Below are 15,819 nucleotides of genomic sequence, written 5' to 3' on the forward strand. Positions count from 1 at the left end.
CTGCTGTGATCCCAGAACACTGGAGGTAGAATGCACACATATATCTAGATATCTATCATATAACTTTTAAAAGAAACTGCAGATCGCTAAGAGCATCATTCTCTTTAAAAAATGTTTTTTATTATTATTGATTTTCCAATATTTCCCCAAAAACAGCCTCATTATAATAGCGGAATCGGGGGCAGCCACGGCAGCCAGAGTGCTCTGTGCACCCAGTCCCTTTGCCTGCCCTTGCATTCCATGGGGAAACTGAGTGCCAGAACGCCAGGCAAACTTTGGATGGGAGCCTGGTTCCTCTTCCAACCGAAGAGGAATGCAGATAATGGAATTCCCCCATCAATTTCTGATTAACTCCATCTGTCTCTCTCAGGATTAAGCTAAACTATAAAGTCTATAGAACTGACAGGTTGGTGAAGTCTGACTGACTTTCTGTTTTCCTTTAGTCCCTTCCCAGTTTGTTTGGAAAACCCACACGTTATCGATAAGCACCAGATTTGGGTGGGGATAATCCCTAAAGGACCTGATGGTGGTTTGCTGAGTTCCACCTATGAAAAAAGGTAATAGGGTTCCTTCCTTCCAGTTTCATAATCTTGTTGCAGACTTGGGTACTGCATCAATTTACTGCACATGGGCTCAGCACAAATTCTCTGCAGAAAAATAGTATTTGTGATTTTTGGGACTACAGAGCCCAAATTCATACATAACAGAAAATGCTTTATGAGACTGTGTTATAATGAGACTTGAATTTGACCCCTCTCTCTCTTCATTAACAACTACCTGACATTCAGAAGACATCTTAAGGCAGCACTGTTCAGGGAAGTTTTTAACGTGTGATATTTTATTGTATTTTTGCTTTCTATGGAAGCCGCCCAGAGTGGCTGGGGAGGCCCAGCCAGATGGGCGGGGTATAAATAATAAATTATTATTATTATTATTATTATTATTATTATTATTATTCACTCCTTCACATGCAAAGGAAAAACAGTTAATATTTTCATTTTCTGTTGTGGAACAAACCCCAGCTTTCTGTTACTCTAAAATACATTTTTTTTAGGTCCAGCAACTAGACCTGTGCAATGTGTTCCAAGTGTGACTGCACCAGTTTTGTACAATGGCATAATGATAGTGGTGCCCCGCAAGACGAACGCCTCGCAAGAAGGAAAACCCGCTAGACGAAAGGGTTTTCCGTTTTGGAGGCGCTTCGCAAAACGAATTTCCCTATGGGCTTGCTTCGCAAGACGAAAATGTCTTGCGAGTTCATGCGGGTTTTTTCCCCTCCCCCCCTTTTCCTAAGCCGCTAAGCCGCTTATCAGCTGATCCGCTGATAAGCCGCTTAACAGCTGATCGCTAAAAGCCGCTAAACCGCTAATAGCGCTAATCCGCTAAGCTGTCAATGGGCTTGCTTCGCAAGACGAAAAAACCGCTATACGAAGAGCCTCACGGAATGGATTAATTTCGTCTTGCGAGGCACCACTGTACTGGGAGTTTTTGTTTCAATCTCCTTCCTAATAACCCCTAATAACGGGATTCACATTTTTCACAGCTGCAACACACTGGGTCAATATTTTCATCAAGATACCCACAATGAGCCCAATATCTCTCTTTCTGGATCAGTCACCTCTAATTCAGAGAGGAAGTTGCGGGAGGCAAACACAAAAGAGCCAGAAAGTAAAGGAAACTTGAGAAGTTTCTGTTTCAGAGTTAGAACTTCACCATATGACTCTCTGTGGCCAGAGATAAGAGTCCACTCCACGTAGGACAATAAGCATGATTTCTGAGGAAGGCACTGCACTCATTTCAACCCCACCTACCCCTTTTTGTTAGTTTAATGACCATGGGCGGCATGGGGGTGGGCAGGGAAGGCAAAGCCCCCTTCCTCAAACAAGGAGATTCCTTCCCCCCCATTTGCTGGACTTCCATTAACATATCCTGTTAATTTTTTTCCAGTGATCTTAGCACGCTCACCTAGAAATATACTTTGCCTCTTCTGTCCCCCACCCATTGTTTTCTAGTGTTGACACTGTTAATGACTCAGCTATTTAAACTTTTATAACTTCTGTAGATGATTCTTTGGATCATATGACTAGATACATTCTAATAAATTACAGGGACCTGTTTTTTCGGTGAATCAGTCAATAGGGGAAAGAAGAGAGTGATAGTCATGTCTTAAGGGTGACAAACGGTTCATTGTATTCCTTTGGTGATGACTGTGGGGGCACCAGGCATTCTTTACTTTCCAACATGTAGAAGCTGGATGCTGACGGGTAGTTGTTGTTTTTGCAGATTTTCATCAGAGTGTCTGTCATCTCTTGGGAGAACAATAGGTAAGACCGAGAAGACCTTCTGCTCCAACATGACTGAAATCCACACAGATTTAAATCAACACTGTGCACTTAGCCAAGCAATGCAGCTGCTACACCATGGGTAGGCAACCTAAGCCCCGAGGGCCAGATGCGGCCCAATCGCCTTCTAAGTCTGGCCCGTGGACGGTCTGGGAATCAGCGTGTTTTTACATGAGTAGAATGTGTGCTTTTATTTAAAATGCGTCTCTGGGTTATTTGTGGGGCATAGGAATTCGTTCATTTATATATATATATATATTTTGGTCAAAATATAGTCTGGCCCCCCACAAGGTCTGAGGGACAGTGGACCGGCCCCCTGCTGCAAAAGTTTGTTGGTCTCCCACCAACTGAGGCAGGCGCTAAATACTGTTGGGGGGTGGAAATGTGTCCTTGACTCCACCCTTGAAGAGCTGCTGCCAATCAAATAAAATGCAAATAAAAAAAGTAATTTAAAAAAAAGATACTGAAATCAGGGTGAACTTGGTCTTAATATTTGTTTCGTTTTGGCAGGTAATCTTGTTCGAATCACACCACATGGGCTGCTTGTTTTCTTCCCTTCATATCCTGTCATGGATAAAAGCCTGGAATATTGGAGAGTAGGTTTCCATGGCCTTTTCTGTCCTATAAAGCGACATTAAGCAATATGCATTGTTCACGCTGCTATTCATTAACGAGAACCTATACAAACAATATTGGTGTTTGAGTTGAGTGGATTTGTGCACAGTTTTGACAGATGGTAAGGGACGCAGGTGGCGCTGTGGGTTAAAGCCTCAGCGCCTAGGGCTTGCCGTTCGAAAGGTCGGCGGTTCGAATCCCTGCGGCGGGGTGCGCTCCCGCTGCTCGGTCCCAGCGCCTGCCAACCTAGCAGTTCGAAAGCACCTCCGGGTGCAAGTAGATAAATAGGGACCGCTTACCAGCGGGAAGGTAAACGGCGTTTCCGTGTGCGGCTCTGGCTCGCCAGAGCAGCGATGTCACGCTGGCCACGTGACCTGGAAGTGTCTCCGGACAGCGCTGGCCCCTGGACTCTTAAGTGAGATGGGCGCCCAACCCCAGAGTCTGTCAAGACTGGCCCGTACGGGCAGGGGTACCTTTACCTTTACCTTTAAGGAAATAATAAGATTGTTCCACACAGTCTTCAGCTCATTCCTCATTAACTGCTTTCACTGCATTGTTGCCAAAAAGGAGTTGAATGGTGACATGGCTTAAAGCTGTAACTATTGGCAGCCTGAGCATCTTCCCCATCTGATCTGAAGCGATACGATCAGATTCTATACAATGAGGAGTTAGGCAAAGTAACTTGTTCACCAGAGGGCATAAAACACAATTGAGATGGCATTAGCTTACAGGTTCCAACAGCTATCGCCTCCCTTTCATGTTCTGGCTTGATTCAAATTAGTGCAATGATTTGCAATAATTTTAATTTAAAACTTTCTGGCTTGTGGCATTGGAATAAAGCAAGAGACTATATTTCTTGTTTACTTTAGGAAACCTTGAGTTTCAAAAATACTCACATGTTGGAAACATGCCCCAGGGTTCTTGCTTGCTTATCCAAAGAATCAGAGCTTGTTGTCTGGTGCTAACAGGCATGAAACCTTTGTCCAGTTTTGGTGTGGAGGCGGGGGGTGTCTTAGGTGACTGCACACCTGCTTGTATTACATCTATCAAGCAGGCAGGAAAATCCCACACCTTGTTTGAAGTAGTTGATTCACTTGCTTGAGTCACTTGTATCAGTCCCTCTCTTTCTCTCTGTTTTCTCACAGGAGCATGATCTTGCTGGAAGAATTGAAGCAGTTAAACCAATGTTTGTGGAACCAAGAAACAAAGGAACCTTCACAGAGGTTGGCAAGACTTTACACTGTTATGCTGCATAGTAACTTGGTTCCTGGCTGCTTAGTCAGACTGCTACTGAGCAACCTTGAGCCTCGTCCCAGGGAAAAGAGAATCTGGTTGCTAGTGATGTCCGATATACAGCTTGAGATTGTTGTTGTTTAGTCGTGTCTGACTCGTCGTGACCCCCTGGACCAGAGCACGCCAGGCACTCCTGTCCTCCACTCCCTCCCGCAGTTTGGTCAAACTCATGCTGGTAGCTTCAAGAACCCTGTCCAACCCTCTCGTCCTCTGTCGTCCCCTTCTCCTTGTGCCCTCCATCTTTCCCAACATCAGGGTCTTTTCCAGGGAGTCTCCTCTTCTCATGAGGTGGCCAAAGTCTTGGAGCCTCAGCTTCAGGATCTGTCCTTCCAGTGAGCACTCAGGGCTGATTTCCTTCAGAATGGATAGGTTTGATCTTCTTGCAGTCCATGGGACTCTCAAGAGTCTCCTCCAGCACCATAATTCAAAAGCATCAATTCTTCGGCGATCAGCTTTCTTTATGGTCCAGCTCTCACTTCCACACATCACTACTGGGAAAACCATGGCTTTAACTATACGGACCTTTGTTGGCAAGGTGATGTCTCTGTTTTTTAAGATGCTGTCTAGGTTTGTCATTGCTTTTCTCCCAAGAAGCAGGCGTCTTTCAATTTCGTGACTGCTGTCACGAAGTTAGGTAGGCCAACAGGAATAGTGGCAGTTTCCTCCTAGCAGTTTTATTGGTTTTATCCTGCTCACATAGCACTCCATGCACCAGAAGGTATCTGTTTTTTCTATTAGTGTTTTCCTGAAGCTTGAGCCTTAATCAAAATTCTGGCATTTGGGTTATACGCAGTAGTGGTTGGTAAAGCAGAGTTGCTCACCTGGCTTGCCAGTGCCGAGCATCACTTCCAGTTACCGAAAGGGAGATGGGTAGAGGTGAGGTGGCAGGAAGCTTGCCACAGGGTGCCGCAGCAGTGTAACCAATCAGATGCTTCACCCATGATGCCAAGTTCCACCCCTCATCTTCCTCTTCCTCTTTTCAGTAATTGATAGTGATAGGGTTTGGAAACCAGGTGAGCAGTGCCACTGTGCCAGATATATGACATATCACAAGTACACATTCATCACTTTGGCCTTGAAACACCATATAACTCTTAATAAAAATGTGCGATGAACAGCAAGTTAACATTTAAAAAATCATTCAGAAAGCTCAAGTCAGTTAAAAGGAAGTTGAACATTGGACATATTTCTGACTCCTGGCAATTTTAGATTTCCCTTGCTTCCTTTAGATTTTTATAGACTTTTAATTCTTTTTAGTTTTTGAAATAGTTTTTCGGATTTTAAATAACTGTAAACCTCCCCCCCCCCCGCCCCAAGCTGGCCTATGACTGTAATAAAGATTTGATTTGATTTGACCTCTGACAGAAGCACTTTGGAAACAGTGCAGTGTTTTGAATAATCTGCTAAAAATCTCTGGAATTTTATTGCATAGAACAGCCCTCGCACACACACCATCTTAATGAATTCCTCTTGGGCAAAACCTTTTTACAGGAAAAAAAAATTCTGAAAAAGCAGCATGTACCCTGCAGATAGGGCTTCCTTCCTTCATCATTGCTTTTTCTTCTTGGAGGAACGGCACATTCAACTCTTCTTATCAAACGGTTAGTCATGCTTGAATTCCACTGAAAACAAAGTGCAGTGGTGGTTTTTTAAAATAACTTTGTTTATGAACTTTCATTTAAAAATCTCAGATCGATCCATAAGTAAACCCACCATTCTCCTAACCTTGAAATTTCTCTGCCGGGTTATCCTAATTTTCCGAACATTTATGTGCATATAAAATGCTATATATTTCCTGTTTGTCTTGTCTTGAACATAATTTGCGGGAAGATAAGGAGCGGGAATTCTTTGTGTTGTGTTCCATGGAAGCTGCTGTCTCACATGGCCTGATATGAGATTTGCAGGTTTCTTGTAATGAAGGGTGGCTCATTCATGGAACTAAACATCTGCCCGATTGAGCAAAGTTACCAAGATACCGGGATCCTGGATCCTGTATATTTCAGTGGAAGTTGGAAAGCTGTTACGTTCCAGAGGATGGGGCCACAATCACAGAAGCTGTAAGCTTCTATGTAATGACAGGACTGCAGATACAGTACGTTCCAAGGAAACCAGGAATCAGTTGAAGGCCAAACATGATGCAAAGACAAAGTTAGGCAACAGTCTAAGCTCACAGGGTGTCCAAGCATGGTACAGTGGAGCAAGGCAGAGTGACTAGATCTGGGACCCAGATGTTTCCAGCAAGTGGAAGGCTCAAGAGGGAGGCCTCCTAAAGCAGATGGTAGCCTCAGCTGCTGGCTGTGATGGAGTAGCATGGATTCCTTACTCACGAGAAGCCCCCTTACGAGTAGAGTGACAACTTTGGGTCCATAGATGCATAATGTTCCATTCCTCTTCAGCCCAGAAATGAAAGCTTTTGGTGCTGGCACTCTTGAAAACAGGGAGCTGCGAGGAGCCTGCTTCACCTCCTCCTCTGACAGTTTTATTTGTTTTATTTATTTCACAACATTTATATACATCATAGAATCATAGAGTTGGAAGAGACCACAAGGGCCATCGAGTCCAACCCCCTGCCAAGCAGGAAACACCATCAGAGCACTCCTGACCTATGGTTGTCAAGCCTCTGCTTAAAGACCTCCAAAGAAGGAGACTCCACCACACTCCTTGGCAGCAAATTCCACTGTCAAACAGCTCTTACTGTCAGGAAGTTCTTCCTAATGTTTAGGTGGAATCTTTTTTCTTGTAGTTTGGAGCCATTGCTCCGTTTCCGCTTTTCTGGAGCAGCAGAAAACAACCTTTCTCCCTCCTCTATGTGACATCCTTTTATATATTTGAACATGGCTATCATATCACCCCTTAACCTCCTCTTCTCCAGGCTAAACATGCCCAGCTCCCTTAGCCGTTCTTCATAAGGCATCGTTTCCAGGCCTTTGACCATTTTGGTTGCCGCCCTCTGGACACATTCCAGTTTGTCAGTGTCCTTCTTGAACTGTGGTGCCCAGAACTGGACACAGTACTCCAGGTGAGGTCTGACCAGAGCAGAATACAGTGGCACTATTACTTCCCTTGATCTAGATGCTATACTCCTATTGATGCAGCCCAGAATTGCATTGGCTTTTTTAGCTGCCGCGTCACACTGTTGGCTCATGTCAAGTTTGTGGTCAACCAAGACTCCTAGATCCTTTTCACATGTACTGTTCTCAAGCCAGGTGTCACCCATCTTGTATTTGTGCCTCTCATTTTTTTTGCCCAAGTGCAATACTTTACATTTCTCCCTGTTAAAATTCATCTTGTTTGTTTTGGCCCAGTTCTCTAATCTGTCAAGGTCGTTTTGAAGTTTGATCCTGTCCTCTGGGGTGTTAGCCACCCCTCCCAGTTTGGTGTCATCTGCAAATTTGATCAGGATACCCTAGAGTCCATCATCCAAGTCGTTGATAAAGATGTTACACTTGACTGTAATAAAACCTCAGAGCAGTTTACAAAAAGAATAAAGCAATAAAACTACCTGTTAAAAACCCAGTTAAAAAGACTCAGTTTAAAACCCAGTTTAGAACGTTCAAAAGATAATTAAAACCAGCAATAAACCAAAAGCAGATTAAAACACACGATAGCTTCTACATGTCTTGTTAGGTTTGCTTAAACAAGAATGTTTTTAAAGGTAAAGGGACCCCTAACCATTAGGTCCAGTCGTGGCCGACTCTGGGGTTGCGGCACTCATCTCACTTTATTGACTGAGGGATCTGGCGTACAGCTTCTGGGTCATGTGGCCAGCATGACTAAGCCGCTTCTGTTGAACCAGAGCAGCGCACGAAAATGCTGTTTACCTTCCCGCCTGAGTGGTACCTATTTATCTACTTGCACTTTGACGTGCTTTCGAACTGCTAGGTTGGCAGGAGCAGGGACCGGGCAACGGGAGCTCACCCCGTCGCAGGGATTCGAACTGCCGACCTTCTGATCGGCAAGTCCTAGGCTCTGTGGATTAACCCACAGCACCACCCGCGTCCGAAGAATGTTTTTAGCAGGTGCCAAAAAAAGCATTTTTACTTATTTACTTACTTACCATCCTATACCCGGAGGTCTCAGGGCGGGACAGTGAAAGCACCTGGCCAGTGTCAATAAACAGGGAGTTCCAAAGTGTAGGTGCTACATGGGGTAATGCAATCACAGAAGTTTCTGGGTTCCAAGCTCTGAAAGGTGTTATATACCGATAGCAGCACGTTTAACTTGGTGCAGTAGCAGATCTGCAGTCAGTGCAGGTCTCTGAGCAGAGGTGTCATATGCTGACGGGGTTTTAGTCCTGTCAACAGTTGTGCTGCAGCATCCATCATCAAAAGGGCCCCTCAATGGGATCCTAAGCATCGGATTCAGGGGACCGTGCCTGCTCCTCAAGGTCCTGTGGAGTGTCTTGAGCCAGTGTGGTGTAGTGGTTAAGAGCGATGGACTCGTAATCTGGTGAACCAGGTTCGCGTCTCCGCTTCTCCACATGCAGCTGCTGGGTGACTTTGGGCCAGTCAAACTTCTTTGAAGTCTCTCAGCCCCACTCACTTCACAGAGTGTTTGTTGTGGGGAGGAAGGGAAAGGAGAATGTTAGCTGCTTTGAGACTCCTTAAAGGGAGTGAAAGGCGGGATATCAAATCCAAACTTTCTTCTTTCTCTGTCTGGTACCAAGCCAGAGCTAGGCACAACACAAGTTTGTCCTTAAATTTTCATTTACATTTTTTTTTCCTCTCTCTCCTAGGTCATAAATGCCTATTACGAGAAGATTGTCTGCCCCAAGTCTAATGGTGCTGTTTTCTTGGCTGTGTGCAGGGGGAAGGTATGTGTAACAGATTGCAGGTGTCTGAAAGTTAGACTCTCTGCAGAAGCCAACTTGTGCAGAGCAACAGTGGGAATTTATTTATGTAAGAATCATAAGAACTGGGGAAGAGTCGGATTCAGATCCCCTCTCAGCTATGAAGCTCACTGGGAACTTTATGCTTGAAATCTCTTGGCCTAACCTATTTTACAGGGTTGTTGTAATAATAGAAATCAATTAACAGAATCTGAGTAGTTGTGTTAAATAGTTGAAATATACTGCAACATTTTGTTGCAGTCCTGCTTCTGTGAGTTGTTATTATTAGTTACATTTTTATACCAACTCTCTCCAAGTTCGCTCAGGGTGGTGTATATGGTTCTCACCTGGTCATTTTTATCTCTGCAACAGCCCTATGAGACAGTTTCGGCTGAGAGAGAGTGATCGAGAGGGTCACCAGTGAGCTTCATCACTAAGTGAGGATTTGAATCCCCGCATTTCCTGTGCTAGCTGGATGCTCTAACCACTGCACCACACTGCTTCTGAATTTCCATTACACACATGGAAATAATACAAGATTTGTTGGCTGTTACTATACCATTTCCTCGCTGGTTTTCATCAGTAAGATGGAGAAACTCAAACTCATTTCCTACTATCTGTTCTTGTCTTTCACAACCCTAAAGTTTCTACTTTCATAGGAACTTTAACACACCAGCTTGTGTGTCAAATACCCCATGCATGGGTACCATGAAGCTTGTTTGTGTGGTGTTGCTGGACTGTGGCAACTTCTAGTCTGCATTTCCTCTGGGCCATGAGCTTGTTCAGTTGTCTTGTGTGAACTAAGATAATGTCCTGCAGCGTTTCCCAGCTGATGTCTCTTCTAAGGAAAGATTGGTAGGAGTGGGCCTTTCAAGGAAGCTAGTCCGTCATTCCATATCTTTCTGCTGAGAAACTCGTGATAAGCTTCCAAGAAACCTCAGGATATCCTGGAACTATTTGAAAATGATGTAACTAGCACAACCTTAACTTTTGAAGCAGCAGCATTGAAGCCAAAATAAAAATAAATGAAGCATGTTATCAGCATGCTTTGAGACAAAGAGACATAATAAAGCTGGCTTCCTGTATTTACGGTTGGGGTTTTTGTTTTGTCTTTTGCTTCTTATGGAAAGTGAAAGTGAAAATGTTAGGCATGTTTCTTGACCATTGTAATACTCAGGTTACATTACAGACCTTATTTGGCAGCCACTGGGAACTTCCCGGTAACAAGGCTCTACACAGAAGAACAGTAACTTGTTACCTTTTCTTTTTTTATTTGTGTATCCATTTATTCATTCCTTCATTTACCATATTTGATCTTTTTTTAAAAAAATCATATTCTCCCCCCCCCCCAACGGTGGATCTAAGCTGCAAGATAAAACATAAACATGTACTTAAGCTACAACATATTGCAGTGGCAAGTTTAAAAGGTCTAGATAAATAAAATGCTGTTGGTGAAAATAAAAAAAAGATGAGAGGGAAACTTCTCTGGAAAGGGTGTTCCATAAATAGGGTGCTATAGCTTCAAAATGCCAGTTTTTTATTGCCACCCTCCTTACTTTACCTGGAACTCTTAGTGTGTGTCCTTGTCCAGCCTTGGAGGGCTCTCTCCATATCCCAGGAGGTCATGTGACTCCTTCATGGAATGCTGCTTGAACTTCTTGATGTGTAGATTGAATGGGCTACTAAGAGCCAACTAGTGTGTTCAAAGCATAAATGAGATTCTAACTCAGTGCTTCCTAACCAGCAGCTTACTTTCATCGCTCCTACATTGCACTAGAGGGATGCGGGTGGCGCTGTGGGTTAAACCACAGAGCCTAGGACTTGCCGATCAGAAGGTTGGCGGTTCGAATCCCTGCGACGGGGTGAGCTCCTGTTGCTTGGTCCCTGCTCCTGCCCACCTAGCAGTTAGAAAGCACATCAAAGTGCAAGTAGATCAATAGGTACCACTCTGGCGGGAAGGTCTGGTACTGCTCTGGTTCGCCAGAAGCGGCTTAGTCATGCTGGCCGCATGACCCGGAAGCTGTACGCCAGGTCCCTTGGCGAATAAAGCGAGATGAGCGCCGCAACCCAGAGTCGGCCACGACTGGACCGAATGGTCAGGGGTCCCTTTACCTTTACCTTACATTGCACTAGTATAGTCATGAAGTGGCCTTTAGACTGAGGCATCCAGAGAATTATATCATAGGCCTTGGCACCATCAAGCGGAGAGACACAGCTCAGATCTTAAGCACCCCCTGTTTGCAACCTTAAATTCCGGCAAGTAAGCACAGCAGCCTTGCAGCGCTGTTCTTGAGCTCATGCCCCTGCCAAGTAGCTCCCCTTCCAGAGATGATCTGGAGCCCCCCAAAACTCAGGAACCAACCCAGAACAACAGCTGAAGTGCGTTCAGGACCCTCAGGGAAGACTGGAGAAGCTGGAAGCGGAGCAGGAATTTGTCTCTGCCTCTTTTAGTGACAGACATCATCTGTTTTCAGGCCAGCGAAGGGTTGGACTTCACGGACAGGAATGGTCGAGGGGTCATCATTACAGGCCTTCCTTTCCCCCCTCGCATGGACCCAAAGGTCATTTTAAAGATGCAGTTCTTGGATGAGATGAGGTCAAAAGGTGCTGCTGGTGGACAGGTAAGAAGGGAGCCCTCCCATTGATATTATGGATATTTGTAATCAAGGAGGGCCTTGCCATTAGGCAGAGTGAGGCAGCCACCTCAGGCTGAAGGTTCTAGGGGGCAGGTAGCTGTGTGGGGGGGAGCTGAACTGTGTGTGCTACATGGCATGCCCTGCTGCACCCCTTAACCTAGCTTGCTGCTCCTGGGTCTGATCCATCACCAATGTTGAAATAAAGACAAACAATAACAGTCCAGTTGGCATCAAGTCCTTAGCCTCAGTCCTTGCTGCCTCAGGCAGCAAAAATTCTTGGTCTGACCCTGTTTGTCTCTGTTCTCTCATTGCAACTTTTCTCTATGGATATCAGTCCCAATTCCTTGGGCCACAGGAATATTTGCTGAAGGCTTCTAAAACTGGCTTGGTTATTTATGAGAGAATTCTCCATTGGCTGTAGACAGCAAGTGGCAGAGTTAACCTTGTATGAATGCATATCTGTCATCTATCGAAAAGGAATGTTGCAAACGTCTGAAGCACAATGCACAGTGTTATTCATCCAGATAAATCTTCGTGGCAGGTAGGGGCCAGCTGGCTGGGCCAGTGGGGTGACCAGTTCCTCTTTCAGAAAAGAAGTGGTCCTAAGCTACAGAAAGTGGGGAAGGGGAGAACCAAGGGACAGGCAGAAGGGCATTCTTTGCAGATGCGTTTTCAGGGCATCTCCTTAAAGGGTGGTATTAATTTTGGTTTGGTGTTTGATGCATTTTCTTTGACATTTAGTATTTATCCGGGAACAGCTGGTATAAACAACAGGCATCTCGTGCAGTGAACCAGGCCATTGGTAGAGTCATCCGGCATCGACAGGATTACGGCGCCATCTTCCTCTGTGACCACAGGTGACCTTCCTTCTTGCTTGGGTAGAGTTCTCATCTCCGTCTACTTGAATTCTGGACCATCTGTGCCATCTCCTTGCTTTGCTACTGTGGAATAAGCCTTCAGAAAGTAGGAGAAAATGGAGGAATGTAGAAAGTGGAATCGCCCAAAGTTTCATATTGGGATCTGTGTTTTTAAATTAGTTCATAAACAAGCTAGAGTTAGGGGAGTGTGGTTAGGTGGCCATGTTTTCTGATGATACTAAATTGCTCGGGGTAGTTAGAACAAAAAGATTGTGATGAGCTCCAGAAGGACTCTCCAAACGGAGTGAACGGGCAGCAAATTGGCTCAATTAGTGCACCTCACTGATTTCCTTGCTTGCCTTGTTACCGTGTAATTCCTATGTAATGGGCCACCATTGTGACCACCCTTGTGACTTCTTCTGAGCATGCTTGGTTCCCATTTTCAATCTGAGCTTGGATGGAAGAATGCAGGATGGCTGTGCTGTTCAGATTTATTTGTTTCTAAGGTGTCTGTTCTTGGGGAAGGGTTGGGTGTGTTCAGTTCTTTGGTTAATGTTTTTGTTTTTTCTATTCTAGGTTTTGTGTGGATTTTTGTGTTCATATATTTTTTTTAAAATAGATGTTTAAATTACAGTAATAATACAAAACAGCAGAATAAAAATATATACTTAAAAAAATTGTTACAGCAAAAAATAGTCTCGAGGCACCTCAAAGACTAACAAACATGGCAGAAGCCTTTTCTTTATTTTCGAGAAAAGGCAAGTCAGAGGTGACATGATACTGTAGAAGTGTGTAAAATTATGCACTGCATGCAAAAAGCGGATAGAAAAACGTTTTTCTCCTTTCATGTTACTAGAACTTGTGAACATTCAACAAAGCTGAATGTTGGACGATTCAGGAGGGACAAATGAAAGTACTTCTTCATGCAGTGCATAGTTCAACTATGGAATTTGTTCCAACAGGAGGCAGTGATGGCCACCAACTTGGATGGCTTTGAAAGACAAACCTGTGGAGGTAAAGGCTACCTGGGGCCACAATGGCTATTCTCTGCCTCCACAGTCAGAGGCAGTGTGCTCCTGAATACCAGTTGCTGAAAACTGCAGGAAGGGGAAATGGTCTTACGCTCTGGTCCTGCTTTTGGACTTGCCTCAGGGCATCTGGTTGGCCACTGTGAGAACAAGATGCTGGACTGGATGAGCCGCAGGCCTGATTCAGCGGCCTCTTACTTTCTTAAGTGATATTTAAAAATAATAATGTGCAACCACAAGCCAGCAGGATGCAGCTGTGCCTGTGACTAGAACTAGGCAAATTAATGGGAGCAGCTATTCAGAGAAAGCTCTGAGTTGTTATTCTGGCCAGTGGAAAGGAAAACTGTTTACCCATGTATCCCTTGGTTCAAAACCAAAATAAAGAAAGAAATATGATCTAACCAAAATATTTCTCATGTGTTGCTAGACTGGGTTTCTAAATCCACATCAGTAGTCTTAGAATAATAATCCAAGTTAAACGTATTCTTTCGGGAGAAATTGCATCATCTTTTCGCGGCTTTCTTTGAAAACAGGAATGCTCTGACTGAGAACTGGGGGATTCTATCTCACCGCTTGCCACCATATGTGCAGAGTGTGGGTTTTGTCCCACTGCAGTGACATCAAATGTGAAGAAAGTCACTAAACTGGAGTACAGTGGTGCCTCGCAAGACGAAAAGAATCCGTTCTGCGAGTCTCTTCGTCTTGCGGTTTTTTCGTCTTGCGAAGCAAGCCCATTAGCGGATTAGCGCTATTAGCGGCTTAGCGGATCAGCTGTTTAGCGGCTTAGCGGCTTAGCAGATCAGCTGTTAAGCGGCTTAGCGGATCAGCTGATAAGCAGCTTAGCGGCTTAGAAAAAGGGGGGGAGGGGGAAAAAACGCAGGAACTCGCAAGACATTTTCGTCTTGCGAAGCAAGCCCATAGGAAATTCGTTTTGCGAAGCACCTCCAAAACGGAAAACCCTTTCGTCTAGCGGGTTTTCCGTCTTGCGAGGCATTCGTCTTGCGGGGCACCACTGTATGTGGTCCTTATAATTGCACTCCTATCATAAACAGACAAATAAATTTATCTCTGTAGTACACCATCTAAAATGGGGTATTAGGTTATTGGCATGGGATGCAAATAGATGGAGAATGGTTTATTCAAGACTTACTCATGCTGCATATTAATATCTATTCCTATATGGTGTCTAAGGGACACCTCCCAAGTTTAGAGGGGATGCCCACAAGCCTGGAGTTTCTGCTTGAGGGCCTAGGGAAGGCTTTCAACACTAAACCCTTAAAAGTCAGGTTGTAGTATTCTCTGCTGTGGGAGAGTTGAATCTGTTTCAGGCCACTCCCATGTCTGCAGGGTGGTTCTAAGTAATCCTCTGGGAACGCACTATTTTTTTAAATGGAACCTGTAACTGGAAACGGAACGATTCTAAATGAGCTATTATCTGCAACTCGTGCTCTATTCCTAGGAAAGGAATGGTTTATGAAACCAATCTATTCGTAACAGCAGTGGCGAATTAAAAAGCAGATCTCATAAGCTGTATAGTTCAGTCAATCAATTAGACTCTTCGTAGGACTTGCAAAGGAGGCTGGCCTGATCCAGACATTGTGGAGGGGAGTCTGGTTATGACTGCTTTATCTCCCACAGGTGGCAACCCCGCAAAAGGGGTTTTGGAGCTCTTAGCTAATTCATGTGTGATTTCTGGCCAGCACTTCAGTTGACTCCCTTATCCAGCACTTGCAATCCCACAGTGTTTTGCAACTTACCATTTAACCTTTTGCTGTATGGAAGAATGAGACAAGTGTAAATGTAAGGATACTGTTTATCCTCTTCTGTTATTTTTGTGATGGGGATAAAATTATTATGGGGTGCTATATCCAAAGGTGTTTTCTTTTACCAATGGTATCAGATCAGTTAGGCATCCAATTCCATCTTTCTTCTGGGTTGTTTTGGTGGGAAAGTGTTACAAACATTTCTAGGCATGTCCCGAAACTGTTTTTGTCAGAGCTTACTAGTGTTCTTTCCCACTTTCCAACAGGTTCATGAATACAGATGCAATAGCCCAATTGCCTTCCTGGGTCCGTCCTTACATCAAGATTTATGAAAAATTTGGGCATGCCGTCAGAGATGTGTCACAGTTCTTCCGTTTTGCCCAGGAAACTGTAAGTTCCAAGCAATTGTAGGCGAAAGCTATTAGTCTGCAAAATGTCTGAGAGTTACCTTATGACT

At 44.4% G+C, this 15,819-nt stretch overlaps 1 protein-coding gene across 8 annotated transcripts in view; it reads left to right on the top strand.

Moving 5' to 3' along the window:
• Positions 1–15,819, top strand: part of RTEL1 (regulator of telomere elongation helicase 1) — a 78,972-nt gene that overhangs the window by 35,775 nt on the left and 27,378 nt on the right. For all 8 annotated transcript variants that reach the window (XM_079978895.1, XM_079978894.1, XM_079978900.1 and 5 more), the window contains 8 exons: positions 444–557; positions 2,284–2,324; positions 2,853–2,938; positions 4,103–4,180; positions 8,986–9,063; positions 11,553–11,699; positions 12,456–12,571; positions 15,629–15,752. In XM_079978895.1, the coding sequence (XP_079835021.1) occupies positions 444–557; positions 2,284–2,324; positions 2,853–2,938; positions 4,103–4,180; positions 8,986–9,063; positions 11,553–11,699; positions 12,456–12,571; positions 15,629–15,752 (784 nt within the window). The remainder of the gene's footprint in view (positions 1–443; positions 558–2,283; positions 2,325–2,852; positions 2,939–4,102; positions 4,181–8,985; positions 9,064–11,552; positions 11,700–12,455; positions 12,572–15,628; positions 15,753–15,819) is intronic.

Source organism: Podarcis cretensis (assembly GCF_951804945.1).
Source record: "Podarcis cretensis genome assembly, chromosome: 6".
NCBI classification, from domain to species: Eukaryota; Metazoa; Chordata; class Lepidosauria; order Squamata; family Lacertidae; genus Podarcis; species Podarcis cretensis.